Below are 22,325 nucleotides of genomic sequence, written 5' to 3'. Positions count from 1 at the left end.
AACTTTTTTTCCAGTCTTGGTGGAATTTCTTTACCAGCTTCACCCACACCCCCGCCCCAACCCAATAGGCATTGTCTTCCATCCAGCTCACACACATCTGGAATCACATTGACCCAGTTTTTCCTCAAGGAAATGCCATTAAAGCCCAAACCCCCATGCATACCCTTGGGGCACAAAAAAGGTAGACAGCCAGGGTAGACAGGCCAGGTAGACAGGGCCAGCTTTTTCCGCAATCCCTCACTTCTTCAACTACGGCCATGGCTACCTCACTAGTGTCAACTCTACAAGTATAACCAAGGCTGCAACACGACATTTTGGTATTCTCTCATCATGTTGACCATCTCTGTGGGGGGACAAATTTTTCTTTTTCTTTATACAGAATTTTTTTTTTTTTCAAAATCAGGCGAAAATTAATGAGAACGCTGATGTCAGTCGTGGGCTTGTGGCCCTAACACTCAACTCTGATAAATTCTCTGTTCACTACATTAAAGAGATCTACTAATGCAGCATCAGTAAACCCGAGGTTATGCACACTTCAGATATCCAAAAGTTCAATACATTCTTGAGAAGGCCAAGATATAAATAACCGTTTTAATGTGGCTGTCTTAGGGTACCGTCCCGGAAGAATTGTGAGAATTGATATTTACTCTAGATCTTGTCACAACTTTTAATCAAATGCTTATCCACTTAGCGAAAAATAGATTAGCCAAAATCTATCTGATTCAAGAGACTTATCAAATCTGACAGCCTATAATTATAAAGAGTGTGGCAGAGGACGTAACTTCGAGTACAACATATAGCGATGTATATTCTTGTGCGGTTCAGAAGCGCCTCTTGCGGAATACCCAGGATTTGCACTGCAACAAAAATTAAAACGTGATGCATTGTGGGTAAAGCAGCCATCTTGGAAACGCAGAACTTGTTTTGAAAATCACGGAAAGAAGACCTTCCACGCTAATCTTTCTTTCCTACACACATTGAGGATGCCAGACCATTTAGGATCCGATCAGAGGAAGGTTAAAGGAGAAGACAAGGAGGACAAGCCGATACAATGTGAGTTTGCCGTTCCTGTTTGGTACTTTTTCTCTGGTTTACCGGCGAAAAATTGTCCTCGTTCCGCTGAGTCATATGAGAAAAGTTGAACCGCAGTACTTTGCCGTTTCTCAATTCTCTTTGTTAGAAAAATTAGTGAATTCGATAAAAGATATGTACTTAGATGTTTGTTGGGAATCTATTTATTTGTCTCGTTTAGGAAGATCCTAAGCGTCAAGTCTCGAACAAACCCCATGAAGTTGTAAATCTACCTACCCTGTTTTATGGGGGAGGGGGGCATGGGCACAGTCGCATGCAAAAATGAAAATATTTTCTAAGTTTCTCAGATCAGATTTGGTCTAAATCTGTTAACAAACGTCCCAAGCCACCAGTGCCATATTTCCTTGTCCAAATTTCAGTAGCAAGAGTATAAAGTAGTTATTACCTAAGTGACATAGAGTAGCGAGAAAATTATCCGTTAAAACACAAAAAATGTGATAATCTGGGTAATATTTGTTAATTCAAGAGCCAACATCCAACAAAAAGACAATGAAATTGATTTGAAAAAACTGATCTTCTGTTATATCTTTTATTCCGTATTGATAGAGGTTTTTACAGTTTATAGATCATAAGATTATTATCCATAATGTGTGTTCAAATTCTTATCTTATTACTATTAGTTTTGTGTTACTGTACGATTAACCAACATCTTTATCAACTTATGCAATTTTTCAGCTTTGGATGAGGGGGACATCGCATTGCTAAAAACTTACGTAAGTACTTGTACTTTAATACTTGTAGTACCTTTTAAGCTACTAGTAGCCAAGTGTTGTGTAAGAATATTTTCTTCCACAATTATATATCCAAACTGTTAATGTTTGCAATGATACATTGTACAGTGGAGATGAAATTATGTCAAAGCTACAGTAGATCTTGAAATGTTTGTTTTGTACAATCTTGCAGTGACCTTTATATTGCAAGTTTATGACACTGTGAGAATGTGTTTCCCATGTATTACTACTGTACTACAAAATTGCTTCAACCCCAAACTTGAAACACTCCGAAGGTCTCGCTCCTTTTTGAAAAGTTTTTCCACCATCGTGAAATTAGGTCCCCACGTAAATAAATGAATTTGTAGTGTAACAATTCTCATGCTTTTCCCCACAGGGAGCCGGTGCCTACAGTAAATCCATCAAGTCCACAGAAGATGACATCACCAACCTGGCCAAAAAGATCAACGAACTAACAGGTAAGGACAGGTGTATTGTTTCAGAAGTTTTGGTCCAAAAATGGTGAAAAAAAAGAAAGCTTCAAGGTTAACTGAGAGTTACTAAGACTTGAAGGACGAGTCATAACGCCCCCCCCCCAAAAAACTGTTTCAGTAAGATTCTATGTTGATGCAAGTGTTCTATGATAAGTTAATGTAGAACTATTGTGTTAATGTATTTTATATGTTGTATCTGTAGGTATTAAAGAATCTGACACCGGTCTGGCACCCCCTGCACTATGGGACTTAGCAGCAGACAAGCAGACGTTACAGGGAGAACAACCACTACAGGTAACTTTCTGATTGATGTTAGCTATCCATCAAATGTAGGTATAGATCTAGTTTGAATCATTGAAAGCTTGTCAATGCTATAAATGTTTTGAGCTTCATTTCTGGAGTACATGGAATCATTTTGGTTTCATTTACATGCCTGCTACAGTCTTACGTGAAATTCCAACTAAACTTGCAATGTTTTTGAAATGCTAGGGTAAATTGCAAATTCTAGACTCAATGTTGTGACAGAAATGAAGCCAACATTACAAAGAGCTCTACTTTAATTCAAGAATTTGAAAAAAAAAATGTTCCAAGGTCAAAGAGACTGGTATTAGTTATTACTACATGTAACTTTGTCCCTTTTTTGCCTTGGTAGGTGGCCCGCTGCACTAAAATCATCAATGCCGACAGCGACGATGCCAAGTACATCATCAATGTCAAACAGTTTGCCAAGTTCGTGGTGGATTTGGCCGAGTCGGTGGCACCCACTGACATAGAGGAAGGCATGAGAGTTGGGTAAGGGTCAAGGGTCATTGCCACATTGGAAATATGTCTGGAAAACTTGCTTATCTATGACTGTACACTAAATGTCTTGGTTACTGAAAGGTCTGTTGATTAGTTTTTAAAATCTTTGTATTATTTGTATTACATGTACTTTCGTATGCTTCAGTGTATGTTAAACAATTGTCTTTCTTTCAATCATTATACACTGTTCAGCACTGAGAAAGGCATTTCAGTTCTTTCTTGCTCTTTTACCCCAATTTCTCAGTGTCAATGTATGTGTGCATATATGTGTGTGTTTCCATGCGTGGTTGTGTGTGTGTGTGTGTGTGTGTGGTGTTCATTGAATGTTCATCTTTGGTGTTATAGAGATTATGAATACAATGGTCCAGATACTAGTAGTTGTTTCGGGAGTTAGAGTCAAGAAGATGAGCTTCAAAGTGTTATGCCCAATATAATGCATTGATTTTTCCTAACCTTTACACCCTGTGTATCTGATAAACAGTGTGGACAGGAACAAGTACCAGATCCACATCCCACTGCCTCCGAAAATCGATCCAGCCGTTACCATGTTACAGGTAGGGGTGTCATAAAATAAATATGTTTGAAGCTTATACATACTACATGTACATGTAAATGTAAATGTACTACAGTATTGAAATTTTGGATATGCCTTTTGTTAGTCAACTGTATATGATTGACTGTATTTTTGCAGCATCTTTTTCAACTGGCCTGTACTCAATCATTGAGTCATTTTATTTTGTCAGGCCTGCCACATGTTATTGTCAATCAACAGCTTTGGCTTACCAGCCTGCAATCCATGCTTCTCATTGGATTAGCTCTAGCCAGCTGTCAGCCAATCAAATACTGTATCCAAGGTACCAACCAATCACATTGCCTCTTGCCCAAAAGTGGCAACATGATTACTGAGGACTGCGTAAGGCCTCTCATGAGGATGTAATAAACAAAGTGTTTGATAATATGTATTTATTTGTGCAAGACCAAATTGTAAAACATGACTGTAAATTCCCACCTTTTTCAGGTGGAAGAGAAACCAGATGTGACGTATTCTGATGTTGGTGGCTGTAAAGAACAGATTGAGAAGCTGAGAGAAGTTGTAGAGACCCCTCTGCTACATGTGAGTGATGTTTTCATAACAATTTTGTTCCAACCTGGCATGGTATCTATCTACTAGTCTAGGTCCATTTGATCAGTTGATTGTTTCCATGCAGCATAGTCTTACACCTGTTAATAGAGAAAATATTGGGATTTAACTACAAATGTATTATATACACTAACCCGTGTGTCAAAGTGTTAACCTACGCCTTAATCTTTTCAGCCTGAACGGTTTGTGAACTTAGGCATTGAACCTCCTAAGGGGGTCCTGCTCTTCGGTCCGCCTGGAACTGGGAAGACACTGTGTGCCCGTGCCGTGGCCAACAGAACAGACGCGTGCTTCATCCGTGTGATTGGCTCGGAGCTGGTACAGAAGTATGTGGGAGAGGTATGTCATTATCACTGTTGTCTGAAGGCCATGGTCGAATTGGGGCCCCCTGGTGGCTGACCCTGGTACTGCAGCAGAACTTTTTTTTAATCTTTGGTCCTGGACATGCTGTTGTCTTTTTTGAGCTATAAAATGGTTAGATATCCAGTCAAGTGACAATGAATATTATCCAAGAACAATAAAGTTTACCTAGAGTCAAAAAATCAAAGGTAGATAGAATAGACTGCATTTTTTTTCAACTTTGTAGAAGTTGGCACTAAATGATGGCCATATCCCATGTTGATAATGAGTTCACATCAATCAATGTTCTTATTTGGTGCTCGTTAGGGTTGATGGATTACAAATCGACAGACATAAGTTCATTAACCCTTAATCCCACAAGTCATTATTCATCATTTAGAATGACCCACTTAACGGATTTGTGACATCTTGTATGAGTGAGAATCTCGACCCAAAGTTGGCTAGTGGTAAAATAAAGAACATGGATTATTTTGATATTTTTCAGGGTGCTCGAATGGTTCGAGAACTGTTTGAGATGGCGAGGACCAAGAAAGCTTGCCTCATCTTCTTTGATGAGATTGATGCCATTGGAGGTAAGCCTGCATGGGGAACTGTTATCTCTATGAAAACAGAGGTTTTGTAGTCAGTTGGTGTGTTTGTGTATTTGTGACAGTGGTGTGTGTCAACAGTTTTGCAATTGGCATTTGAATGCTTGGCACGTAGGGGACATAACCAGGAAGGTAGCTCAAAGTTGCCCTGAGAGGTCTTAGAAAGGTTGTAGGAGTTTTTTTCTATTGTTGCTACATTGTACTTTCTAGAAATAGAGACTGCTCATTGGACAAATTTAGAGATATACATTGTACATATACTATTTTGTCTCGTTTTCAAGTATTTCAATTTTTGTGTTGGTGTTGTAGTGTATATCATAATGTATATCACTGTTTTTAATGTTAACCAAGATAACCTGAAAAACAGGTATAATAGGCCTGAGCTGTAAACTCCTGGATAGACAAATAAAGTAAGGTAAAGAATACGTTTTAAAGGTGGTAGTCATAAGTATGGGATTGACTGTACATGCATGTGGCTCAAATTCAGCTGACTTCTACGTATGTATAATGTACCATCCTAACCCTTTGAATGCATTTTTGTTTTCCACAGGTGCGAGATTTGACGACGGAGCGGGCGGAGACAACGAGGTCCAGCGAACCATGCTGGAGCTGATCAACCAACTGGACGGGTTCGACCCGCGTGGAAACATCAAGGTCCTGATGGCGACCAACCGGCCGGACACGCTTGACCCCGCGCTCATGAGGCCCGGACGGTTGGACAGGAAAATCGAGTTTGGTCTACCAGATCTGGAGGTGGGATAGTAATGTCGATTTGCTAGTTAACCATTTCACCACCGAGCTCTACATTTCACATGTGTAACTTAACTTTCAGTACTCTACGGGTGTCTCAATCAATGTAACAATATTTATTTCTAGTGATACATGAGAATGCTGGAAGTGCTATGTTTTTAAGAATGCAGTGTTATGACATTGCTATAAGGGAATGTGTCTTTTGCTGGAAGATTTTTTGGGGGAAGGGGTGTGTGATTTGTTTCTACAAGACAAAGAAAAACTGGAATCATTTAGGTGTTCCTCCTTAGGAGGAAAAACACCCTGGAATGATGATGACGATTTGTTTTTATCTTATTCAATTCTGTAGTGGATGGTGTATTTTGTATTGAAGTGTTTAAAAAATGTGTTAAGGAAATGTGTGTACATGTGTACCATTAGCACTTACCTTTTAGTTTTACAATTGATTTTCTACAAAACCCTTGTTGTGACTGAGAAGTTGTGTCCTCTTCTGTTCTCCAGGGCCGCTCACATATCTTTAAGATCCATGCACGGTCCATGAGCGTAGAGCGGGACATCCGGTACGAACTACTGGCCAGGTTGTGTCCAAACAGCACAGGTGGGTTAAGTACATACATGGTAGAATAAAAACAGTGTTTGTATCTATTGTTTTACCTTGCCCCAATGGAGTGAAGTATTGTTGTTTGTATATGTGTGCTTGCTTGTGTTTGTGTGTGGTGTTTGCAGGGGATGTGTGTATGTGTGTGTTCAGACATTAGTTTGCAGTGAGTATGTGTGTGAGTGTGTGTGTGTGTGTGTGTGGATGGATGTGTGTGGTGTGGACTAGGGGTGCATGTATGTGTGTGTTCATGCCTTAGTGTGTATGTGTGGTGAGTATGTGTGTGTGCATGTGTTTGTGTGATTCTGACTTTGCGTGAAGCCTGCCATCTCAGATTGCCCTGTTGTGATATGCATTATGGACGTGCATATCATTATCAATCTTTTAAGGAATATCATTCAATGTACGTGTAGCCTCATTTACAATGTATGGAAAGTGACAAGAAATAGATTGTACTGAACTATGATATACAGTGTTAGAAAAGCAATGGCAATGATTCATTGAGCATATGGACTTTTATATATATTTTTACTGTTAAGCATGGCAAGAAAATGAACAAGCCTACTATATTTGCTCCTTCTGGCAACAAAGTTCCAATCTTTGAAGCACAAAATTGTCTCATGCATATGAGTTAGATAGAGTTGAGTTTGTTAGATAGTGCTTTTCAGTTGATTGAATAAATGTCATTGACTAGTGCAAAATTAAAAGCCATTGGATAAAGATAGCAAAACACAATTCATACAAGTTTAATTGATGGTAAGGATCGTCATCTGTATTCTGTAAAACTTAGTAATGGATCGTATGAATTCTGTAAAATTCTTTTCTTAGAAGTGTATTGTATGAATCCTGTAAAATTGTAAAAATGGTTCTTAGTAGTGGATCGTACAGATTCCATAGCATTTGTATGTTGCAGATTTTCTTTAGTAGTGGATCGTATGTATTCTGCAAAACTTGTGGATTCCGTAAGATTGGTCTGAGTCCTTCGGCCCCCCTGATGATGGACAGAGGCGGTGCACGGAGCTCTGTCTCCTATTTCCATGTAAATGACCGGCGTCTCAGGCCTGCCCAGGAAGGGCCACTTTCATTAAGATAAGATAAAGGGTGAAGCAATGAGTAGATGGGAACCGGAGCAATTACCATGTCCATGTCCTTGTATCGCAGCCCCGGCCTTAAGTAGCTATTAAAGGACGTTGATAGCCGCGGTCAGGAAGCAGACAGCGGACGCGGGTTATTTGCGGAATGTCGTAGAGTTCGGACCATCTGAGGCGAGAGATTTCAGCGATAATCGTGTTTCTTTTTTGATATGTGACAGGTACGTCAGTAGCTCCGCGTCGAATCCCAGTCTCCATCAATTTAGTACTAATGTACCTGTCAGGAAAACTCTCTTCGGATTCTTTGTCCAACAATTTATTGACAATGCCCTAAGTTGTAGACGGTCGGGCATTTTTAAAACAACGTCTTGTTTTGTATCCTGAATTCATACTCAACCATTGCTGTTAGAAAATGGCTTAAATTTTGGAGTGTAAATTATTTGCCACAACATCTTTGTGCTGCCATACATGCTCAAAGGAGCCATTTGGTTGTCCAAGATGACTGTTGGGGGAGGTGCAATCACAGAAAGGATGGGAGTGACCTGGTACCGTTTGATTCTTCAATTTTTGTGTGGTCCAGGAAATAAAGAAATAGATTAACTGCAGGTGTTACTTGTAAATTTAAAGGTAGGACACGAGACGAACACCAAAATATTTCATTTTTTTCAAACGTTAAACAACTATGGTGAAGTTTTAAAAAATTCTATTTCTGTAGATGTAAGATATGGAAAGTATTAAGACAAGTACGCACCTATTTTTATGCATATGGTGACTGAAAATCTTTGGGTTCTTCTGTTAAAAACTTCTGTTAAAAAAGAATATGGGAAGTGTTGAGAAAAATACACACCTATTTTTATGCATATGGTGGCTGAAAATCATTGGCTTCTTATACTTCTGTTAAAAAGAAGATGCTTGGATGAACATGGTTTTCAATGAAGTATCGGAATATTGGGTTGGGGCCAAGTTGGGACCAGACTGATTTGCATATAAATTGGGGGTGTCAGATCTGACCTGTTCTTGTAGCCCTGGCCAATAAGTTAAAAGGTGCAGCTTACTGGGACGCTGGCCTGGGCAGGTGTGGGGTACAGGTGTGATAGATGGGTGTGATATATGGCTGTGATGTGCAGGTGTGGCATACAGGTGTGGGATACAAGTGTGGTATATGGGTGTGACATACAGGTTTGATGTATGTGTGTGGCATAAAATTATAACGCTCCTTCTCGTTTAAATATACACATTTTGTAACTTCCATTACCGTTTGAAATAAGACATTAAGATACGCCACATATAAGGTGCCAAACTGTCGCTTTTTAAAGCCAGAAAAATTTTAAGTCGTCATAAAATTGACAGTTTGGCACCTTATATGTGGCATATCCTGATGTCAGGAACGTCTTACTTCAAACGGAAGTCACAACATTTGTACATTTAAATGAAAATGAGCGATAAGTGTGCTGTATGGGCGTGGCATACAGGTGTGGTGGATGGGTGTGGCATAAGTTGTGGTATACGAATGTGGCATACAAGTATGGAATATCTAAAGGTTCCTTACCTGAAGTACAGAAGTCTTCATCATGACGGGGATTTATGTATTGGGATTTTGAATACCAATTTTTATTTTCCTGTGGTGGGACTGTATGTTGATGTAGATGTTGTGTGTTTCCCCCATGCCAGGTGCTGAGATCAGGAAGTGTGTGTACGGAGGCAGGTATGTTGATGTAATAAATCTATAAAATCTATAAATGTTGTGTGTTTCCCCCCATGACAGGTGCTGAGATCAGGAGTGTGTGTACGGAGGCAGGCATGTTCGCCATCAGAGCCAGGCGGAAGGTCGCCACCGAGAAGGACTTCCTCGAGGCCGTCAACAAAGTCATCAAGTCCTACGCTAAGTTCAGCGCCACCCCTCGATACATGACCTACAACTAAATATCACAACGTTAGCAACTACCGTCATTAAAGGATTTAATACTGCCACTTTGTAGCACTCAACACCTATGTAAGCCTTCACTTGACTGACAACGATGTCAGAAGTGAGTGATTTGACAAGGTTACAGAAGTCCACGTTTTGAATTAAGTATGTCTACATCTACATCAGTGATACCCCCAAATAACCCCATCGGGGGCAAAGAAGGGGGTAGTTGAAAAAGTTGAAGTATGGAAAAAAGAAACTGAGGTAAGAATACAATAAAAATGTGTATGGGCTAATATTATTGGTGTCAATGTCCTAATTAATAAGGGATGTAGCAGTCACATGTGGTCGTACATGCTACAAACTCAAATGAGCTGACAGTATTATCTAAATGCTGTCGCACTAAAGACTGGTGCAGAGACCCATAAAGTTTATTTTCACTGAGTCGTTCGGTATGGTAACTTTTTCGGTACAGTGCCAAGTGACACAGATTTCTTCGCTCGTCGTAACTGAAACATGCAAGTCTTGATTTGGAAGCATAGCTGAAATGGCAGGGCTTAATCAGGTAGATGCCGGTTATTGGGCGTCACTCCATGCTCACTTGGCAGTACCGCAACCAATCAACAATCGTTAAGTTAGCGTGGAGGGATGCCTCGACGACGAGCGCCCTCACATCAGGCTGGAAGGCAGGTCTATTAAGAAGTCTGTTGGAAGGTGCGCAAGATGTCAATACAAAAATTAAGAGTGTCTAGTTAGGCCTAGGAAATAAATGTAGTGTTTCCGGTTACAGTTGTGAAAAAATTAGGGTCAGTTGATAGGGATGCTCTTTTCTTTTCTTTAGATTTAGATCAAAGTGATCCAACAAATTCAGTTTAACAGTTAAACTGGAATGCATCATATGATTTGTAATTATACAGATAATTGTAGTACAGTAGATTCCGCATAGCTTAATATAGCCCATTTGTCAGCGCAAATTATACAACTCCCCAAAATATACGACTATCTGAAATGGCGATATTGACGTCCCGAAGGAGTGGGGGGTTGGCGAATAGGATTTTGAGCAAGACACACAAGCACACTCACGATATCGCAACTTTATTTTTACAAGATTTAGTATACTGATAAACTGGACAAAGAAGTACATTGTCTTGTACACATTCCAATATCAACTGCTCAAAGCCTTAATCTGTTAGAGTTTGAAATACAGGAATTCAAAGTTGTTAGATAAGTCCCCAAAAAAGACTAGGGTTGGTAGGTCTTTGCTCGGGTCGGTCATGTGACTGGAAACACAACATTTTTTTACGCCTGAGTATTTTCTTTCTGAACACTAAGATACTTGACATCAACTACCGGTAATAAAAATATAATATGAAATGAAATGGAACCTCATCCCTAATCCGTATATTATAGCCAGGTTTTAATTTGGCAATGTAGGATTTCATTTTAATAAGGTGGTGCAAGTCATACCAACAGTACAAAAAGAGATTGGGGGAAATACAATTTACAGGTATACATCAGAAAAACTCAGAGAACAGACCCAGGACAGAGCTGGATTTGTAGTTTGTTTATTATTGCACTTTTTCATATTTAAGATTGGCACACAATGTCAGCAGTTTTTCCACTTCATCGCTGTAACTTGCTCTGTTGTACCTGAACATGGACAAATGGTCATGTTGTCATGATGTACCAAAACTAGTACCATAACAGCTATAACTAGTACTAACAGTACTGTTTGAACATAGTTTTAATCAATGCACAATGGAAGTTTGTTGAAAAAATGTTCTGACTGAGATCTAACGTTACCTAGTTTGGAGACTTCAATTTTCCCCAGTATTGTGTGATATTAGAGCAATTTAGCCAGAATCAAGGACATTATTATAATAATATTCTTGCCAGAATCAAAGCAAAAGGGCTATTTGTTGGTAAGCAGGTCTTGATTTTTGATGAGATTGACATATCAAAGAACAAGTCAGTCTAAAATTGACTATCTGGATTGAGAATATTTGATAGACCAGGTGCATGGACAACAACACAATCAAGGATGATCCGAATATTTAGGAAACTTGGCATGGAACTACATATGATTCTTCGGTCTTCAAATTGGTCTTTCCTTGCGGCTTGAATTGAGAGAGAGATTGAAAGGTTTTAAACAAACTCATGAATTTGATAATTAATTTGCTTCTGAAGTGAGTCAATGACCTGATCACTACACCGTATTCCTTAATTTTCTCAACAAAAAAATGAAAGTCCAAAAACTGATAAATTTACTACTGTAATACAGGAACACCATTTCTCTACAATCTTATGTCCCAATTTTAGTCTTGTTTTCCAGTAATGTCAATACTGTAAATCCTTACATTTTGACACATAAAGTAATAGTTGCCACCATGCGATTTGAAATACATATTAGCAATATATTATCCCGGTCAGACATTTCACCATATAATTTGCTCTTTTCAAAATGGAGATAAAAATGTAAGAAGCAAATGGCAGCTTAAACTCAAATGATGATTTGTAGCCAAATACACTCTTAGGTAATTAAAATATAGCATTCTAAATTGGTATAAGGGAAAATTCATAGATGGTGTAAAATTGCAGATTAACAGTATCCTCTGGAATCTATTAATTTTCTGCCAGTTTTGATTGTGAGTCTGTCGTAAATTTTATTTTGGGTTGGACCATGCAGTAGGAATTGTGGGGTGGGGTAAGGTGAATTATTACAGCGTCTATTTATACTGCACTGCTTAACGTCATGTTGTGCCGATTTCTTAAATTTGATAAGACTCAATACATTTGTTTGCTGCTATTTACACCACCTCTAGATGTGTGGTGATTTCTCCCTTTCAGTTCCAGTTCAGAATAGCATATTTCAGTGACGTTCTGGTAGAAAGATTACTGTGCGACGGTGTGTGGGGAAATCCTGGCACCTTTGCAAGTGCTCACGACTCAGGTTTATAAAGACGGAAGGTTTCCGCCGTGATTTGCTGGGCCGTGGAACCACTTTGTATTCTGCAAGCCTCCACTTCATAATTAAAGCATGAGGCCTCGAGCACGCCGACAAGAAGGCGATAGTTTGGGATCCCCGAGGAAAACCCCCACCACGGCGCAGCCCCGGCCCGGCAGAAGGGCCCGTACCTTTCTCGCTAATTCTGCATGCACGGCGTTTCCCGCGTCCATCATAGGTTGGAGCGGGATCCATCGAGGGGGGGTCAAGGTCAGGAAGATCGTTGCCCCCAGTGTAGCGGGGGATCAATAGCAGACATGAACCTAAGAGGTGAAAACCTGCAAAAGTCCCACCAAACACCTGAGCACCGACAACTGAGTCATACATTACAGTAATTATGTCTGCGCCATCTGATGTAATGGGAAAGTTTTCAGGGAAGACTTCTGCTTTTGGCACAGTACTTTGTGCACCTGAAAGTGCTATTATTATTTTGTGCTTCCTGTACCTATTGAAGTGCTGTCTTTGTTTGTCTGCAAAAATTTTAACAAAGGAAACCCAGCACACATATACTACAACAAGTGCAGAGTACATCATGTTCCCAAGTCCTTCTGATTTTTCTAGACTAGAATCTGCTTCATTTGGAATGGCTTCATCCTGTCATAGATAGGAATTTGTTACTGTCTTTTGATCTTCGTCAACTTATATTTCAATGTGAAACATGCTGTTTCATTAAAGACTACTGTCTCAGTCGTGTCTTATGCCATTTCTCAGTGTTTAAGTACAAGGAGCAAGTATACATGGCTTCCTACATAAGAAATGTTTTCTTCAGACACATAATGAGTTTCGAGCCATACCAACAGACTTTCTTGGATCTCAAATTCTTTAGCTGTTGAAAGTAAAGTATATAGAACACACTAGGAACCAAAACAGACTAGAATCTTAGACCGCTAACAAATAATACATGTAATAACAAAATCATGCGATGAATGCTTGACACTCTTCTTCGTGTGAGAGTTTGGAATTCTTCCCTTAGTTAAAGATTCTGGAATAAAGTTGAGGGAAATAAATCTGAGAGCCAGTCAATTGTGTTGGTATAGCCTTACAAGTATCTGACAATCACTTACTGCACAGGGGCAAAAGTTTGGACAGCTTGGGTACCATACCAGCATGTGAGCTAAAATGGATATTAACCAAAAGGCCCAGTGAGTGACAGACTTAACGAGAGATATTCGTTAGGCTTCAAACCATTCTATCTGCTACTGCTGAACATGCTGAATTCCTTCTCAGAATAGCGTTTGACTCGCACAATGTAAATGCGACCTCAAAGTTTTTCTCTTTCAGATAGCTTAGCTATATACAGTAGGTGAAGTGATTTTTTTGCGAGAACACTTATTAACCCTCAACATTCAAATTTACCAGTGTACCGGTATAAATTTGGTACACTGAAGCACCCATAGAGTGGTGAAGGTAAATTTTGTTCTCTGACTCTAGTTCTGAGTAGATGCAGCCATGACAGACATTACCATGGCAACCTCAATAGACTGATCTTGTCTAGTAGCAGTAGACAGAATGATCAACAGGGCTTCCAATATCTCAACAAGCTTTGGCAACACCAATTCATCTTCTTGGTTGTTGGAAATCTTAGGGTAAAAAATAACTTGAAAACAGAGGGTTGGGGGTTTAGTCTGTGTGTACATAAGATATTAAGTACAGTCTATCCCCTCAGACTCTGTTTTGATGTTGATTTTCAAGTTCTTTTTTTATCTGAGTACCAAGAAGTTGAATTGGTTTGGCCATATCCCACTCTGGAATACGCAATGCACAATACATGTAGGTCTGTGGACTGAGGGGCATGCCAGTGCAGTACATTGACTGTGACTTGTAAGATGTTCAGTATGTTCTTTCATGGAATTAAGATAGCACCTTGTCACCTGGAGGATTATGGGACTTCTGATGTGTAGATCTTCGTTCTTGGCTGTCCAACTTTCAGTGCACATGTACTCATTTTGTTCTCCTTACTAAATGATTCAAGGTTAGGTAGGCATCATTTGATAAAATCATGTCTTGCTTTTTGATTGGCTGTTAATGGAAATGGAATTGAAAATGGCAGCATTGTACTGTTCTAACCAATCAGAAAATATATTTTGAGATGATTAAGAAAAATGTTACTTTTGAACAGAAGCCTTAATTGTCTAAGGATTGATTATTTTGCAGGATTATTGGAGAATGTATAGAAGACCGAAGAGAATGGGGTATCTGATTGGGTCTCCTCAGAAATCTTCCTGATGTTTCATCTTTAGTTGTTATGCATATTTTTGCATGCTGTTTGTGGCAGACAGGGATTTTCAACTGATGCATATGACATGATAATATTATGCAATAAATTGAGATACCCAACCAATGGCCACCTAATGCAATAACCTTGGACCATCCCTCAGATCAATAGTATTCTGACACAAAATCTGTCTTTGGAGATCTACAATAACTGTAACACAATTACATATGTTTGCTATATCATTATTTTGTTGGTGAAGAACTTGCATTTACTGCAGTTGCATGTTTAGATACACATGATTACAGTATGTATACTGTGTATCAAAACCTGCACTTTATGTACTATGCATTATATCTTAACAATGGCATGCCCCTCCAAACAGGTATCATAGAAAATGATATTTTCCCAAACTACGTTCCTCTACATGTAAAAATCGTCAACATATCTTAATGTCTGTGCTAGTGAGCATTACAGATTTAGATGCTACATGTAAAATGCAGTAAAAGTGTGAAGACTGTATCAAAAGTTTCTTTCTGAAGTGCAGATACAAATTGTGCAGAAGTTTCTACAACTTACAGCTAATACATACATATGCCAAAGGACATGAAATTATCATAAGTAAATGGTGTATAAAAGCAAGCAGCACATGATGGTGGGAAGTGCGAAAGACAACAAGTTTTCTTATCAAGCTTACACTAGTTATAAAATTTTCATAGGAAGGGAGTTACTATCTTGCTAAGAGCACCAGTTTTAGTTGATTTTTTTTCTCTTTTTTTTTTACATATTTTTCTCAGTTTTAAGTACAGAAGACGACATGCACAAGAGTTTGGAACATCATACATAGCATTGTCCTACTACTTTACTTTGGAAGTACAGAAGTGCTGATCAGACGTTGTAGAGAATCGGAGCTCACCTCATGCGGAATAACAGCTATCATTTCTTTAACCTTATAAGGAAGGAACCACATCTCCATACTTTAGCTATCTTACAAAGGAAACAAAGGCCAATCTCTGACCAACTCCGCAACAGGTTTATAAACTTTACCACCGTCATGGTATTTTATCACTCAATATCTACTTTTGTGCCATGGAATTTAATGACCCCATGAAATATTCATCACTACGTCAAGCACTATGACATGAAGTTTGGGAGATTTATAGCAAATAATGTGACTTTTACAATTCGTGACATGCCGCGTGTCAGCAGGGTTGCTAAGCATAGACTTCATTGACAGAAACTCGATGTTTGTGCAAAGTCTCATTTAGTTCTTGGATCTTAAATGATAGTAACTTGTCATAGTCAAATGTAGCTGTTAAGGTTTTGGGGATTAGCAATGGAATGAATTTGTTTAGCCAATTTCAATTCTTGATAGACAATATCTTTGTTCTTTTTTTGTTGGAAACTCAATTTACAGTACTAGGAGAGATGGGATTAAAGTTGAGTTTTTCTGTTGTTGGGGACTGGGGAGCTTGTGCAAGACATGCAAGGAAAAGTCATCATCACAGTATCTACATTTTGAGCTGCCTGGAGAGAAGGTAAAACTTTGAAGTTACAAACTGAACACACTTGTGTGGGGTCGTCTACATTTCCAACATGATACAGAAAGAGACCCTCTCTTTATACATGTATGCAACATGGCTGCTATCATTGAGAATTTCTCAATATACTCAGTTCTGGGGTTAGATATTTTTCCTCACATCACAAAATTAGTTACTTGGACTGGAACCGAAGCCTGGGATACTTCACTTGTGATATTCTTAAAACTTTTGGATCAAGAAAACGTTGGGTAATCGAGGCCTCAATACAGTATGAGTAACTTCTCTAAACAATTTCTCAATGACTCCACTCACCATAAGCATTTTCACTGATAATTTTACATATTTCCAAATAGATTGAGGGAAAATCATGGTATCATTTTGAAATGATAAGTGGTTGTCACTAGATTGACAAAATATATTTATATATATGAGCTTTCAAATTGAGTTCATACGTTACTGATTTTATTATGTCTTGAAATGATGGTCACAAAAGCGTGCACCGTAATTCCTGACTGACAGTCTAATTCCACAAACCTTCTTTTTGGGAAGACAATAGCATTTATCTGATACTGATGTTGGTACATCTTGTTACAAAACTAAAACAGAGTAAAAGGGAAACATCTCTTATTCTAATATGATAAACAGTTTGCCCAAATTCTATCTGAGGTTTCCAGAATTCTGGCTGGCATTCTCCAGAATTCTGCAAAAATCTCCAAAATTCTGGAGAGTTCTGCAGAACTGTCCCAGGAGACATCTGAACAATGTAATTGTTAACTAGATATTAATAACATTTTGTTGCGTCATACTTGTAGACATTAATTCATTTGGTCAATCGACTAAGAAAAAAATGAAAGTGTTCTCCAGAATTAGACTGTAAGTCCGGAATTTTAGTGTCACCTGTTTGACTTGTGTTTGACAATGAACTTTAACAGGGTATGCAGTGGGTACAGACTACGTTAGTCAGGTGACCCGAGATGATTGAACAGGTTACATTTCTCCTTTTTTAGGTGATCTGAGAGGTCAGCATGATGTATTATACGTGTCCAATCAAGCAAAATGTAGAAGACAGTTCCGATACAACGTCATTAATTTTCTATTGCTCAGTCTCTTTTAACAGATTTTTTTTGCCAGTGGCAGGCTATTTTTCATTTTCCTTCCTCGGACCAGAAATGTCTCATCACCAAGTTGTCTGCCAGGGAATGCCCGGGCAGGTAAATGTAGCAATAAGCACAATTCTTTGTGTCTTGGGAAATCCTGAAAGTGATGCGCAGTCAGCAGGGTTGATTCGCAGCCTCGCATTAACAACCAGGTCCATGATCAATACCCTGCTCCTATGTGCCCACCATGCCTATTCCACCTGCCGTTTAGCCAATGACGCAGAAATACGCTCTCAATCTTAAAGACGTCGTCCTTTTCATACAACCCTTCCAAATCAAGGATACTCCGCTAATAAATATGTCGGAGGCGGTTTGCACGGGGAATTGATAACGTCCAAGGCTGCTGCCGTGCTCGTGTCACTTAACTGTATCAGACCTTTGCAGCGCTGACGGGTTGACCTGGATTTAGGGACGGAGTAACATTAAACATATTTCATATCGGCTGGGCTACAGGAGACGTGGCATTTTCAGGCAGTTGTGTGCACCCCGCACTTACAACGGCGTGCTAACACAATTGATAGGACACTTTTAGATGGAAATGGTTTAAAACGCAATTTGGAATCGTCGTAAATGAGTGTGCATTCCGTGCTGTAATGAAATTTTCCCACCCGCCACTTTCATGGTGAAGATTCGACACTTAGATTCATAGGATTATATTCAAAACATTTCATTTGTGACAGGAATGATGATATCATAATCAAATTAATCACACTTTAGAAATGTAATGTTTTTCAAAGTACTTTTCACCCACAATATCTTTAAAACTAGGTGGAATTGCACTGAATAAAGAACAGCTGATATTTTCGATTTTGCAATAAAATGCTTCTGAGCCATTTGCAGAAATCCCTATGTTAGAACAATCAGTAATAGCCAGAGAACTCTTTCTACAATGACTAGTTGTGTTGGCAACTTGGCATGTAATAATAATAGGCAAGTGATGACCATTTTCGATGAGCAAGTTTGAATAAGTGATGAAGACCAGGGTTTGACTTGATGAGGCGCGGGGCTGAACTGACCCAATCTAATCAGACTAAGATGAACAGGACACCAATATTCAGGTCAGCCCTTGCGACTTGCTTGACTTAATAAGGGACTTAAAGTTCCTCCCCGACCATTCTGGACTCGATTAAGGACACTCCCTCTGGTGAACCTGCATCAGAAATATTTTGAAGTTTGCACCATTACAAAATGGCCCAACCCAAGCTCCCATTTTTACGCGATGGAAAATATTGCACCGCGTTCAATATTGCATACAAAAACTGTTGACATTTCATATTTGCGGCGCTTTTGAAATTTACCTCTAGGGCCTCTGGAGAGAAAACTAAAGACCTGTGCACTACGCTACAGTCCACCCCTGCAATTGCAAAACAAAATTGTTACATTGATTAGCTGACTCGCTAAGAAGACTAACAGTTTTTAATCTGATTATCACCAATGTTTATACCGTTGTGCTTCGAGGAATTAACGCCAAACCTAAATCTTCAAACCTGGTTCAGTAGCTTTACCAGAACAGCTATGGGGATAACATTCATTTGGAATACACAAGCCCGGGCCATTTGACGACTATTGTTGCAAATAGATTCTTTCATTAGACGGTGTGATATTGATTTTTGTGTTCGTGTTTAGGCAGCGTGAAGCCTGGTACTGCTGCACATGGGCCCCTGTAGCCATTACCTTAATATCTGTCAGACTTTTCTAAAATAGACACGTAGGACCCAGTGGGACCTTGACCCGTCAGTCATTCCTTCTCTTTGATACAGCACTTGGATTTGGCCTTCCTGCACAAATCATGTTTTTGAAAGCCCTGGAAGAACATGTTTATTTGTGATTTACAGCCAACCATTTTATCATTTCTTTTGGTGCCCTTTTCCTAAAGAAATTAGCAATCATGCAGTCTGTTGACATCGAGCAGTCAAGGACATGGGTAAAGGTTTTTCGTGTTTCTGCACATCTCCACCCAAATGCCCAGACTGGCAATTAAGGGTCTGGCCAAATGGTGGTTTTAATCATATTAATGAGGTAAGTGCCTATCAGAAACTGTCTGGCCCATATATTTAATCTGGCCCATAATCAAACGTTAACAGCGGCAGTATTTAGCTGCTCTTTAACCTTTGGATGTTCAGAGAAACACTTTGAATGTGACCAGAAAACTCAAACCTTGCCTGCAACACATTATTCTTTAAACAGTCCAGTGCACTTTAACCGTGAGGTAACCTCTACCATTCTGGAGGCTATTACGCAGTATGCCCAAAGGCCTAGGTAGATAACTACCTCTGCTTCAGGCACAAAACTCTGCAAATACCTCCATCGAACCCTATCTTTTTTCATCAAATGTACGGAGAAAGACTGCTTCAAGATGGCTGGGGTGATCAATGTACAAAGGTGCTAGTTTGCTGAAAGCAATTTCCATTGAACAGACAAAATTAAGTGCGTATTGGCCCACGTTGAAATTCTGTGATGAACAGTATTTGTTTGAAAGTTGATCACGTAGATGGTAAAAGCTTATCATTAGTATGACTTGGATGTTATCTGCAAAAAGGTTTTTAGTGACTGATTAGTTGCAAGATTACATTACTCACATTAGGAGTAAGGCTCAAACCAAGCGAGGCCTGATAAAAGACGGGAAACTTTACATCAAGATACAAGTGTGGTGTGACCTAGGAGTCATTGGCAAGCTCATTTGTAGACCTGCAGAAAGGTTGACGCAACGGTTGGAGCCAACCTCCATTTTAGGATGGCTTTAGTCTAATCCTCTGTGGGGCCACGTAGTCACTCCATCTGCAACCCATTTCACTTGTGGGATGGAAACTTGTGGACACGTGAGGAATGGTAAGTAGGTAATGGTGAGAGGTGTTGAAGGGCAATGCTTCGGGAATAAGGGAGAAGAAATGGCCTAGAATTCTATTTACATTCTCTCGGATGCTTTTACATTGCTCTAAAAAAATTGGTATCTGTACAACCACAAGTACTACTATACAGCAAACATAGGCTGGTTCCCCAAATTTTGTAGATTTTGCGACATATTTTCTCATTCTGGGTTAACGCTATTCTCTTGATTCAGAGTTTTTTGTGAATTGTTATCAGTTAATGTTTTCTCATACCAGAAGATACCAAGTCATTTGTACGCATAGTGATTATTCGAAATTGGAAGGGGTCAAAGAGATCTACACAAAATCATTGTGGTGGTTCTCTTGTGTTGTAGCTAGGAAATCTATCAAAAGTTATTGGGGCCATTTTCAAGCAAGTCAGGCCACAACTTTCCAAGACTTTACCTATTCAAATTGAGGTCTCATATCTACCCAAATCAAACATGTTCTCTCTAATCGTGAATGATTTTTTTCATCATATATATTGTAAGAAAAATGCAGGTACAGAAAAGAAAGTCTACTATCTCCACTTTTGGCATTGAACTAAATTTTGGCACAGTTTTGAGTTGCTTTGAAATTTAAGATTTTACTAGTGACAACAAGCACGTTTTTATACACCTGCCTTCTGTGTTTCTCACTCGATTCAACTGTACTCTAGACTGAACTAACTGCCATCGCATCATCATCATCATACAATTTGGCCAGACTAGTTGTTCAAATAGCACAGTAGTTGAGGTTAATATGACATCAATTATGCATCACCAAAACATTTAAGTACAGTAAAGAGGCAGCTTTGAGCAGTTTTTGTAGAGAATATAACAATATGTTGTGGACTTTTTTTGTGAAACTACACACATCTGTCCATATCTAAGCTGCCCTTACTCTCTTATGTGGCTCACTGTCCATGGAAAGCAACAGTGCACAAGTACAAATTGGTTTCTCTAACTTACAATCATGTCAGACTGATCTCTTTCCCATCGTCATTTGTCTTAAAGATTGTCACAGTTAATTGTACCTTCACCACACATCATTATCACAAAGTGGGCACAGAATTTGTGGCTTGAAGTTTGCTAGGTATCTTTTTGTCTTGGATTGAAGTCATTTAGAATAAATCATTTCTGACACAAGAATAAACCATTATTTGAAAAGATCCTGGACAATAATGAGTGTGTGTGTGTGTGTGGTTTAACCTCTTCCATGTTATAATGTTCATCATGCCATCAAAGTTGTGTCTTGTTCAGCATGATTTTGCAGGGAGAAGGTGAAAAAAGAAATAATCAGTGTGAAGAAAATCGGTTGCTGTTTTTTGTTGTTGTTTGATGGTTTGGAACATTTTCACAATTCATGTGGTAAATTTGTAGTTTATCATGTGTAGGAAGTCTTCCTCTGTCCACAATTTCAAAGTTTTTGAAGGTCTGATGTCCTATTTCAAACATTCCAAGGCCCTCCAAAAAGTATTGGACAATCCTTCACTACCTAAAACATGCAAAATAACTAATAGGGAATAACATAATTTATTTCAGACGTTACTTTTCTATCATTGCTTTCGGCTTCTGTTCACTTTGGCCTTGTCTTGTGTAGAACGGTCAATCGGACAATCTTGAGTTGTTGAGAGTGCTTCTGGGTTTTTCATGGCCATGATCATCTTGGGACTTTGTTCTATCCTTAATAAAAGCATTTAGTGGTGGAAGACCTTTGGGCAGCTACGAGTTGCGAGTCGGCTTGCCTGGAAATAGGTAGAGATACTGTCAGTCGGAGTTTTGTAGCCTAGAGGAAAAGATCCTAGAAGAAAAAGACAGAATTTGAAATAAGATTCCATTTCTGTGTAGGAATTGGCATGAAGTAGCCTGTACTTTGGCGGAAACCAACAACCATATGCTGATTTACCAGCCTTACTTTGTGATTCATGAGTAGAAACTTGGATTATAACTTCATGCCAACAGCACTTCAGTGTGATGGTTTTTGGACATCAACAATTTTTTCAAAGCAAGATTCTGCCCATGGAAAACTGAAG

At 39.1% G+C, this 22,325-nt stretch overlaps 2 protein-coding genes across 3 annotated transcripts in view; one reads left to right on the top strand and one right to left on the bottom strand.

Annotated features, from left to right (window-relative positions):
• The first annotated feature begins 880 nt into the window (after nucleotides 1–880).
• On the top strand, nucleotides 881–9,828 carry LOC136443607 (26S proteasome regulatory subunit 7). The gene is made up of 12 exons (XM_066440918.1): nucleotides 881–1,053; nucleotides 1,768–1,805; nucleotides 2,200–2,281; nucleotides 2,499–2,590; nucleotides 2,949–3,088; nucleotides 3,579–3,651; nucleotides 4,116–4,211; nucleotides 4,413–4,577; nucleotides 5,083–5,170; nucleotides 5,736–5,938; nucleotides 6,437–6,533; nucleotides 9,390–9,828. Exons 1-12 carry the CDS (start codon nucleotides 984–986, stop codon nucleotides 9,545–9,547), a joined length of 1,302 nt encoding a protein of 433 aa, XP_066297015.1. The 5' UTR covers nucleotides 881–983; the 3' UTR covers nucleotides 9,548–9,828.
• Nucleotides 9,829–11,079: 1,251 nt separating this feature from the next.
• Nucleotides 11,080–22,325, bottom strand: part of LOC136443601 (kelch-like protein 24) — a 32,293-nt gene continuing 21,047 nt past the window's right edge. The window contains exon 3 of one of the 2 annotated variants that reach the window (XM_066440909.1): nucleotides 11,080–22,093. In XM_066440909.1, the coding sequence (XP_066297006.1) occupies nucleotides 22,060–22,093 (34 nt within the window). In that variant the 3' untranslated portion in view covers nucleotides 11,080–22,059. The remainder of the gene's footprint in view (nucleotides 22,094–22,325) is intronic. The other variant, XM_066440908.1, reaches the window with a different exon arrangement.

Source organism: Branchiostoma lanceolatum, chromosome 10 (genome assembly GCF_035083965.1).
Source record: "Branchiostoma lanceolatum isolate klBraLanc5 chromosome 10, klBraLanc5.hap2, whole genome shotgun sequence".
Lineage (NCBI taxonomy): Eukaryota > Metazoa > Chordata > Leptocardii > Amphioxiformes > Branchiostomatidae > Branchiostoma > Branchiostoma lanceolatum.
The sequence above is the reverse complement of the archived record's forward strand: the minus strand, read 5'-3'. Positions and strand labels throughout refer to the sequence as shown.